Genomic DNA, 10,380 nt, shown 5'->3' on the forward strand with positions numbered 1-10,380 from the left:
GTGTGCCCTGGTTCCTTGGGGCATATGGCCCGGTGAGGCAGGATGGTGGCCAGGCTGAGGGTCTTCTCGACCCCTGCCCGGGGTGTGCGAAGCTTAGCACCATCCAGCTACACCACAGCATCCAGTGCGCTCCTGGGGATGGCGAGCCCACCTGTGGACTGGGGTAGCCAAGGAGTGATGAGGCAAAGGCCTGGTCAACAGGAGCCCCGGCAGAGCCCAGGGAGGGAGACAGCCAGGCAGCCACAGAGACGGGGAGGAATTCTGCAATGAGGAAATGCAGGCACACAAGGTGACCCGATGTCAAGGACAGCTGGCTGTCCTTGGGGAGACACAAGGGGGAGGGAGGCTGGGAGAGCCTCCCAGGCAGCCTGGAGGTGAAAGACAACAAGCGACTTGGTGGGCAGAGTACAGAGTGTAATGGAACAAAGAGCATCTTGATGTGGAGAGGCCAACCCAGACCAAGCCGTGTAAAGCTTCGTGAGCCTGTGTCTTATTCTGTCTGTGCTGCTACAACAAAATACCTTAGACTGGATAATTTATAAACGATGGGAGTTTAGTACTCACAGTTCTGGAGACTGGAAGTCCAAGGTCATGGTACTAGTAGATTCCTTGTCTGGTGAGGGCCTGCTCCTCATGGATGATGCCTTCTGTGTCCTCACCCAGGGTGTGGATCTCTCTGGGGTTACTTTTATAAGGGCATTGTTTTAGGCCATTCTTGCATTGCTACCCGAGACTGGGTAATTTATGAAGAAAAGAGGTTTAATTGGCTCACGGATCTGCAGGCTGCACAAGCTTGGTAACAGCATCTGCTCAGCTTCTTGGGAGGCCTCAGGGAGATTTTACACATGGCAGAAGTGGAGGGTAGCAGGCACGTCACATGGGCCAGAGCAGGAGCAAGGAAGACAGAGTGGGGGAGAGGTCGCCACACACAGATCTTGTGTGAACTCACTCATTATCATGAGGACAGCACAAGCCATTCATGAGGGATCTGCCCGCATAACCCAAACACCTCCTACCAGGTCCCACGCCCAACACTGGGGATTACACTTCAACATGAAATTTGGAGGGGACACAGATCCAAACCGTATCAGGCACGAATCCCATTCACGATGCTCCACCCTCATGACTTGACTTGATCACCTTCTAAAGGCCCTACCTCTTAATGCTGTCACCTTGAGGGTAAAGATTTCTTTCTGGGGGGGTGGGGACACAGAGTCTTGCTGGATACAGTGGCACCATCTCAGCTCACTGCAGCCTCCACGTCCCGGGTTCCAGCGATTCTCCTGCCTCAGCCTTCTGAGTAGCTGGGACTATAGGCACATGACACCACACCTGGCTAATTTTTGTATTTTTAGTGGAGATAGGGTTTCACCATGTTGGCCAGGCTGGTCTTGAGCTTTTGGCCTCAAGTGATCCACCCACCTCGGCCTCCCAAAGTGCTGTGATTACAGGTGTGAGCCACCATGCCCAGCCGAGGGTAAAGATTTTAACCCATGAATTTTTGAGGAACACAAACATTCAGACCACAGCAGCTTGCTAGAAAGGACGTGGTCAGAAGATCAGTGGATGGCCAAGGGAGGAAAGATGGCTGATGGGCAGTGACGGGTGTAAGGACCAAGTGGCGTCCACGGGATTTAACAACATGAAGATGGCAGCTGACCTTGGCTGTAGAATCAGGGGACCACAGAGGGGTGAAGAGTGAACAGGGGATATTCACCTTTTAACAATGAGGAACTAGATAACTCAGACTAATCTTCCTGCAGAAGACAACTTCAGATGCAGGATGAACTATAAAAAGCACCCTGTTAAAAGTGTGGAGTCCCCATAATTACCCAATTCATGATAGATGAGGCAGTGCAGTGCCATGGGAGAAATGGGCTTTTCAATAAATGGTGCTCAGTCAACCAGGTGGTGCTATGGTCTGAATGTGTCTCCCAAAATTCTTATGTTGTAAGCTTGATCCCCAGTGCAACAGTCTGGAGAGGTGGGACCTAATAAGAGGTGTTTAGGTGATGAGGGCCTTGCCCTCATGAAGGGACCAATGCTGCTGTAAAAGGGCTTGCAGAAGAGGGTCTCTCTCTCTCTCTATTACTTTCCTGCCATATGAGGACATGATGTTCCTCCCTTCTGGAGGACGTGGCATTCATTCAGGGTGCCCTCTTGGAAGCAGATAAACCAAGCCCTAACCTGTCAGCAACTTGATCTTAGATTTCCCAGCCTCCCAAACCATGAAAGAATACATTTATGAATTACTCAGTCTCAGGTGTTACGTTGTAGCAATACAGCATTGACTAAGACAGATAGCAATATGGAAAAAAAATAACCCTGGCTTGCTACCTCACACCATCTGTAAAAATCAATTACAAATCCCAGTGGGACAGGTAAAACAATAAAACTTTTACAAGAAAATATAGAATATCTTTGTGACCTTAGAGTAGGCAAAGGTGTCTTAAACAGTCCAAAAAAGCACTCACATTGAAAGAGAAGTGGAATAACATAGACTATATTCAAATTAAGAACTTTCATCCATAAAAAGACACCACTATGGGACTGAAAAGGCAACCCATAGAGGACACATTCACATACATACATCCACACTCACATATGCAGCAAACGTAAAGAAGCTACAGTAGGAAAAGAACTCTGCAGACTAAGAAAAAAAAGATAGACAAACCAATGGGAAAATTGGCCAAAAAATTAAAAGCCATGTTATGAAAGAAAATATAGAAATTCCAATACCTATACAAAAGGTGCTCAATGTTATGACTCATCAAGAAAATGCTGTGAGAACCTATGTCCTGGAAAGAGAGAGAGGAGGATGAGGGTGTCTGAGACACTGGTGTTCTGGGGCAGGTAATTTGTAAAATTTTGTATATTTTGCACTTATGACACATACACTTTTTTGTATGTCTATTATACTTCCATAAAATGATTTTTAAGTGTCAAATAACTGACCATCTAGTGAGGAATTAGGTTGCACTGCATTTCCAGCAGACTCACAGAGCTAAGGGGCCCACCAAGGGTGCCATCTCTGTAAATCCTTCCTCAGTGTAGGCTGTGACCCTGAAGAGCAAAGCCAAGCCAGAAGTAGTCTTGTTCTGTTCACATGGGCAGACTAGAAATCTCTCAAAACCTGAACTTGGATTAAGGTAATCCCAAATTGCTGGTACTCCCATACACCTGGAAAAAGCAGACAAAATCCTCTTTGGAGAAGGATGATATCCCTCCTCTAAGCCTATAAATGTTTCTATAATAATTTTTTAGAAAACACAACGTTGGCTGGGCGTGGTGGCTCACACCTATAATCCCAGCACTTTGGGAGGCCGAGGTGGGCGGATCATGAGGTCAGGAGATTGAAACCATCCTGGCTAACATGGTGAAACCCCGTCTCTACTAAAAAATAACAAAAAAAATTAGCCAGGCATGGTGGCAGGTGCCTGTAGTCCCAGCTACTTGGGAGGCTGAGGCAGGAGAATGGCGTGAACCCAGGAGGCGGAGCTTGCAGTGAGCCAAGATCGCACCACTGCACTCCAGCCTGGGTGACAGAGTGAGACTCCGTCTCAAAAAAAAAAAAAAGAAAAAGAAAACACAATGTCCAGCACACAATCAAAGATAATCTATCACATGATCTGATGACACAGTGAGTTAAATCAGAAAAAAAAAAAAAACACAAACAAGTACACAGGGAATTCAGACACTGGAATTATTAGACACAGACTTTGAGGGGAAAAATGCTTACTTAGGTTCACAAAGCTAAAACACAAGTGTGAACATTGCATCAGGAAACTAGAAACTATAAAAATAATATAATAGGCTGGGCACGGTGGCTCGCACCTGTGATCCCAGCACTTTGGGAGGCCGAGGCGGGTGGACCACCTGAGGTCAAGAGTTCGAGACTAGCCTGACCAACATGGAGAATTCCCGTCTCTACTAAAAATACAAAATTAGCCGGGCGTGGTAGTGCACGCCTGTAATCCCAGCTACTTGGGAGACTGAGCCAGGAGAATCACTTGAATCCAGGAGGCGGAGGTTGCGGTGAGCCGAGAGTGTACCATTACACTCCAGCCTGGGCAGTTTTTTTTTGGAAACTGGGAGTTTTTTTTGGAAACTCCGTCCCAAAAAAAAAAATATATATATATATGTATATACACAACAGATTTGGAAAATAATTACATAGAAATTGCAGAACTGAAGAACAAATAAGGACTTCCAGTTAAAGATGAGAAGCTGAACACTTCCGTCTGCACTCTCCTGGAACCCACTAAAATAACAATAAATTAATTTTAAAATAAATAGATATGTAGAGATAAATATAAATAAAATATAAATAGATATAAGTAGGGACAGGTAATAGTAGATATAGATGATAGATATAAATGGATATAAATAGTGCATAGAGATTATACATAGATATAGATGCTAATATAGATAGGATGGATGGATAAATAGATTAGATAGATGGATGAATAGATAGAGATGGATACTCATGAGAATACAGAAAATAAAGAGGAAACAATGGTAACAAAACTTTGAAAGCTAAAAGCAGATAGATGAATACTCAAGCAGACTCAAGAAAACTGAGTCTTAAGCCAGTAGAGAAGAAATTTGAGAACCAGTCTAGGAATTCCTAGTGTCTAATATCTTGAGAAGTTGAGATAAATATGGGGCTGAAAACAGGAAGATTGGGTGAAAGATGACTTTCAGGGTACTTTATAGCCCACTCACTCCACTACCCAACTCTTTGTAGCCAGGCAGCAGCCTCTCCTTTCCCTGTTGCTGAAGCCTGGAGGTTTGTTTTCTGCAAAGCACAGGTCTCTGATCTGAGGGACGCCAAGCACATCTCAGAGTGAACCTTCCAAAGTGAAAATTTTCTCTCTACATATGGAAGTTCATGCCTTTCTCTCTCCTCCTGATTTCCTAATCCTAGCTGTGAACCCTAGTTATCCTCCAGGCAAGAGGATGGAAGATTCTGCTCTGGGGACTCTGACCAACTCAAAAGAGGAGACTTCAAGATAGTTACCTGTGGAAGGTCCCAATAAAGCGATGCAGCTAGATCACTCTATAGAGAAGACCAAAGTTGACAAGTCTCTCCCATGTACAGGAACTTCCAATAAGATTTTTAGTGTCCCATTTTTAAATACGAGCAGACAGCCAAGGATCATCAGATCTCTGAGGAAGGACTCTAACAACAATAATGGCAAAGTCCAAAACAAACAAACTCAAACAAAATTTATGGGAAAGAGACATTGTAAAGAGAGATGAAACTTCGAAAGATGATCATTAATATCCCCAAAAGATAAAACACTATATCCATGAAATTGGAACAGGATGGTAATTTTAAACATTCAGGTTACAAAAGAGCTCTTAGAAATTAAAAATATGATAACAGAAGCAAAATCCTCAAATTGAAAGATAGTTGAGACACCCTCCCACAAGACAGAAAGAAAAAAAAAAGACAAAGAGATTAAAAATAAGAGCAAGGAGAAGATTTGGAGGATCTGTCCAAGAAAGACAATGACAAACAAAAAGAGGAGGCAGTCAGCAAAGAAACAAGGCAGGAAGCTTCCTCAGAACTGTGGAGCACAGGTTGCAGACCAAACAGGCCACTAAGTGACGAGAACAACAGAAGAAAAAGATCTACTTCAAGACACACTGTTGTGAAGCTCAGAGCCTACTGCACAGAACAGCCCTCCAAGCTGCCAAGGAGAATGTTTGGGCTTCAGGATCAGAAATCAAAATAGTACCAGACTTTTCGGGAGCAATAATGAAAGCTAGAAGAAAACAGCAATAATACTTTTTGAACTCCAAGCTGTAAAAATGATTTTAAGCCAAGAATTCACTTCCCAGCAAAACTATCAATTAAATGAGATAGTAGAAAAGATTGTTTTTAGACATGGACATTTCAAAAAATTTACAAGGCCTTTTCTCGGAAAAAAAAATCTGCAAGAAAATGAAATTGATAGAATAGCTGATGTGTTTGGACATCTTGAAGAGAATATGTAGATAAGTAAGGGAGAATTTGAGGCTGAATCAGTTACAGGTACATTGATAACACCAACTACAAAAAGTCATTTAAGAAAAGAAAAGTCATCATAATATATGACACTTAAAGTAGTCCCAATAACACCAGCAGTGAATATTGATGTGAAATTAAGCTAGTTTTTAGGGCAGGAAGGGTTGGTGCTTGGGAAGTGTGCATCAGTGTGGTGGAGTAAGGAGAGAAAACTAACTGCCACCCACCATGGCCAGAGGCCAATAAATAATGCCTAATGCTGAAAAATCAAGAGGTGTCAAGACAAGTGTGTTAATAGAGTTGTAGACATTGCAAGCGGCTGCATGTAGGACCAGAATTCCTGTTTATCTAAACAGGTCTTGGAAACTGTTGGACTCTTCAAAGTAAGCACCTATATAACTTTGATCCAATATAAAACTAAAACAAAAGAGGAAATAAAATGGATATTAGATAAACTAGACTGGGCAGGGCGAGGGATATGTTACTCTACAGATGCCCATAGGAAACAGTCAATATCAGAGGGAGGAGTTCAAGAAAGAGCCAGAAGGGGACGAGGAGGAGGCAGGACTGGGACCCAGAGCCCAGTTGAAGCCTTAGATTAGAACTGTCCAGTAGAAATAGAATGGGAGCCACAAATGGCTCATAGATTATTATAATTTGTCCCACAAATGACACAAAGATCATTATAAATTTTCTAGTAGCCACATTTAAAGAGTAAACAGGTAAAACAAGTTTTTTTGGTTTTGATTTGGTTTGGTTTGGTTTGGTTTGAGACAGACTCTCGCCCTGTAGCCCCGGCTGGATGGAGTGCAGTGGCGCAATCTCCGCTCACTGCTACCTCCCCCTCCTGGCTCAAGCAATTCTGCCTCTGCCTCCCAAGTAGCTGGGATCACAGGTTCCCGCCACCACGCCTAATTTTTGTATTTTTAATAGACACGGGGCTTTGCCTCAAGTGAGCCACCCGCCTTGGCCTCCCAAAGTGCTGGGATTACAGGCATGAGCCACCATGCCCGGCCAGAAACAAATTTTAATACCAAATTTGATTTAACTCAGGATAGCCAACATGCTATCATTTCAATAATGTAGTCAGTATTAAAATTATGAATGAGCTGTTTCTCATCCTTTTTTTACACTAAGTCTTGGGAATCCAGCATGCAGTTGGCACTTATAGCATTTCTGAATTCGCACTGCCATGCCTCATGGGCTCCTGTCTGTCCAGTGGCTGCCACAGTGCAGTGCCACCTAGACTGTTCTGATGTTCACGTGCCCCTTCACGCTCACCCCTACCCCTTCCCCAAAGAAAGAAGGGAAAAGAAGCTGAGTTCTCCACTGCCCATAGGGGAAACTGTTCGCTCCTCAACGAGGTCCTGCCCGGTCCCCCAACAGCCTTATGTCCCAACATTGCCTTCCTCTTCCTCTGCAGTCCCCATACAGTGACCAGCTTCCTGGGCCACTCTCTTTACTCATGCTCAGGACTCCTGCCTTTCCACCCAGCCGTATACACCTCTGGGCAGCGTGCCTGGGTCCTCAGGGTCAGAAGGAACGCCTATCCCCCTGCATCCCTGCACTCTGACTGCTGTGGCTCTTCGTGTATGGCATCCCACGCTGCAGCTCTGTCCTTCATTCTCTCCACCCTAGACAGTGTAGAAGTACTCAGCTAGGAGACGGGGAGAGGGGAGCCCCCCAAGCCCTGACCTGGGAAGGCTTGGGTCTGGCAAAGGAGCAGGCACCAGTATCTGCACCATAGGAAGGGGGTGGCCCTGGGGCCCTGTCTGGGAGTCTGCCCCCTCTGCCCGGGGCTTTATGGAGCAGGTAGGCTGCAGGCGACATGTAATGCTGTTTCCTCGGGGAGACGCACCAGGGGGCCGCTCTGACGCTGGCTCCTGCGCGTGCCCCGCAGGCCATCGCCAGCCACATGCACCTCAAGTGCAAGTGCCACGGGCTGTCTGGCAGCTGCGAGGTGAAGACATGCTGGTGGTCGCAACCCGACTTCCGCGCCATCGGTGACTTCCTCAAGGACAAGTACGACAGCGCCTCGGAGATGGTGGTGGAGAAGCACCGGGAGTCCCGCGGCTGGGTGGAGACCCTACGGCCGCGCTACACCTACTTCAAGGTGCCCACGGAGCGCGACCTGGTCTACTACGAGGCCTCGCCCAACTTCTGCGAGCCCAACCCCGAGACGGGCTCCTTCGGCACGCGCGACCGCACCTGCAACGTCAGCTCGCACGGCATCGACGGCTGCGACCTGCTGTGCTGCGGCCGCGGCCACAACGCGCGAGCGGAGCGGCGCCGGGAGAAGTGCCGCTGCGTGTTCCACTGGTGCTGCTACGTCAGCTGCCAGGAGTGCACGCGCGTCTACGACGTGCACACCTGCAAGTAGGCACCGGCCGCGGCTCCCCCTGGACGGGGCGGGCCCTGCCTGAGGGTGGGCTTTACCCTGGGTGGAGCAGGACTCCCACCTAAACGGGGCAGTACTCCTCCCTGGGGGTGGGGCTCCTACCTGGGGGCAGAACTCCTACCTGAAGGCAGGGCTCCTCCCTGGAGCCAGTGTCTCCTCTCTGGCGGCTGGGCTGCTCCTGAATGAGGCGGAGCTCCAGGATGGGGAGGGGCTCTGCGTAGGCTTCTCCCTGGGGACGGGGCTCCCCTGGACAGAGGCGGGGCTACAGATTGGGCGGGGCTTCTCCTGGGTGGGAGAGGGCTTCTCCTGCGGGGGCGAGGCCCCTCCCAGTAAGGGCGTGGCTCTGGGTGGGCGGGGCACTAGGTAGGCTTCTACCTGCAGGCGGGGCTCCTCCTGAAGGAGGCGGGGCTCTAGGATGGGGCAGGGCTCTGGGGTAGGCTCCTCCCTGAGGGCGGAGCGCCTCCTTAGGAGTGGGGTTTCATGGTGGATGAGGCTTCTTCCTGGATTGGGCAGAGCTTCTCCTGACCAGGGCAAGGCCCCTTCCACGGGGGCTGTGGCTCTGGGTGGGCGTGGCCTGCATAGGCTCCTTCCTGTGGGTGGGGCTTCTCTGGGAGCAGGCTCCAATGGGGCGGGGCTTCTCTCCACGGGTGGGACTCTTTCCTGGGAACCGCCCTCCTGGTTAAGGCGTGGCTTCTGCAGGAATCCCGGCTCCAGAGCAGGGAATTCAGCCCACCAGCCCCCTCATCCCCAACCCCCTGTAAGGTTCCATCCACCCCTGTGTCGAGCTGGGAAGGTTCCATGAAGCGAGTCGGGTCCCCAACCCGTGCCCCTGGGATCCGAGGGCCCCTCTCCAAGCGCCTGGCTTTGGAATGCTCCAGGCGCGCCGACGCCTGTGCCACCCCTTCCTCAGCCTAGGGTTTGACCACCCACCTGACCAGGGGCCCTACTTGGGGAAAGCCTGAAGGGCCTCCCAGCCCCCAACCCCAAGACCAAGTTTAGTCCTGGGAGAGGACAGGGACTTGGCGGAGGCAAGCGACCGAGGCCCTCCCAAAGAGGCCCGCCCTGCCCGGGCTCCCACACCGTCAGGTACTCCTCCCAGGGAACTGGCCTGCTGCGCCCCAGGCCCCGCCCGTCTCTGCGCTGCTCAGCTGCGCCCCCTTCTTTGCAGCTGCCCAGCCCCTCCTCCCTGCCCTCGGGTCTCCCCACCTGCACTCCATCCAGCTACAGGAGAGATAGAAGCCTCTCGTCCCGTCCCTCCCTTTCCTCCGCCTGTCCACAGCCCCTTAAGGGAAAGGTAGGAAGAGGGGTCCAGCCCCCCAGGCTGCCCAGAGCTGCTGGTCTCATTTGGGGGCTATTCGAGAGGTTTGGGGGGCATCAACCCCCCGACTGTGCTGCTCGCGAAGGTCCCACAGCGGTGAGATGGGCCGGCCCCCTTCCTGGCCCCTCATGGCGGGACTGGAGAAAAGGTCCGCTTTCCTGGAGCCAATGGCCCGGCCCCTCCTGACTCATCCGCCTGGCCCGGGAATGAATGGGGAGGCCGCTGAACCCACCCGGCCCATATCCCTGGTTACCCCATGGCCAGCGCCCCTCAGCCTCTGCCACTGTGAACCGGCTCCCACCCTCAAGGTGCGGGGAGGAGAAGCGGCCAGGCGGGGCGCCCCAAGAGCCCAAAAGAGGGCACACTGCCATCCTCTGCCTCAAATTCTGCGTTTTTTGGTTTTAATGTTATATCTGATGCTGCTATATCCACTGTCCAACGGAGTTAGACGAATAGATGTGTTGTGGTTTTTTTTCCTTTTCTTTCTATGAAAGAAATTGTTTTAGTCATAGCTTGTGAGTTTCAAACAATGGGAAAAGTGAAAAAAGAGAAACAAGCCATCAAGGCTGTGGTCTGGGCTGGATGTTTGGTGGTGGGTCAGCACGGTGTTGAAAGAGTAGAGAAGATGCCCACTCAGGGGCTCAGGGCCTG

The 10,380-nt window shown here is 49.6% G+C and overlaps 1 protein-coding gene across 1 annotated transcript in view; it reads left to right on the forward strand.

The window, feature by feature from the left end:
* Positions 1-10,179, forward strand: part of WNT3A (Wnt family member 3A) — a 54,222-nt gene extending 44,043 nt beyond the window's left edge. Inside the window, exon 4 of the mRNA XM_055373655.2 lies at positions 7,914-10,179. Within this exon, the coding sequence (XP_055229630.1) occupies positions 7,914-8,393 (480 nt within the window). The 3' untranslated portion in view covers positions 8,394-10,179. The remainder of the gene's footprint in view (positions 1-7,913) is intronic.
* The last annotated feature ends 201 nt before the right edge of the window (positions 10,180-10,380 follow it).

The sequence above is a fragment of the Gorilla gorilla genome, chromosome 1, assembly GCF_029281585.2.
Source record: "Gorilla gorilla gorilla isolate KB3781 chromosome 1, NHGRI_mGorGor1-v2.1_pri, whole genome shotgun sequence".
Taxonomy (NCBI): Eukaryota; Metazoa; Chordata; class Mammalia; order Primates; family Hominidae; genus Gorilla; species Gorilla gorilla.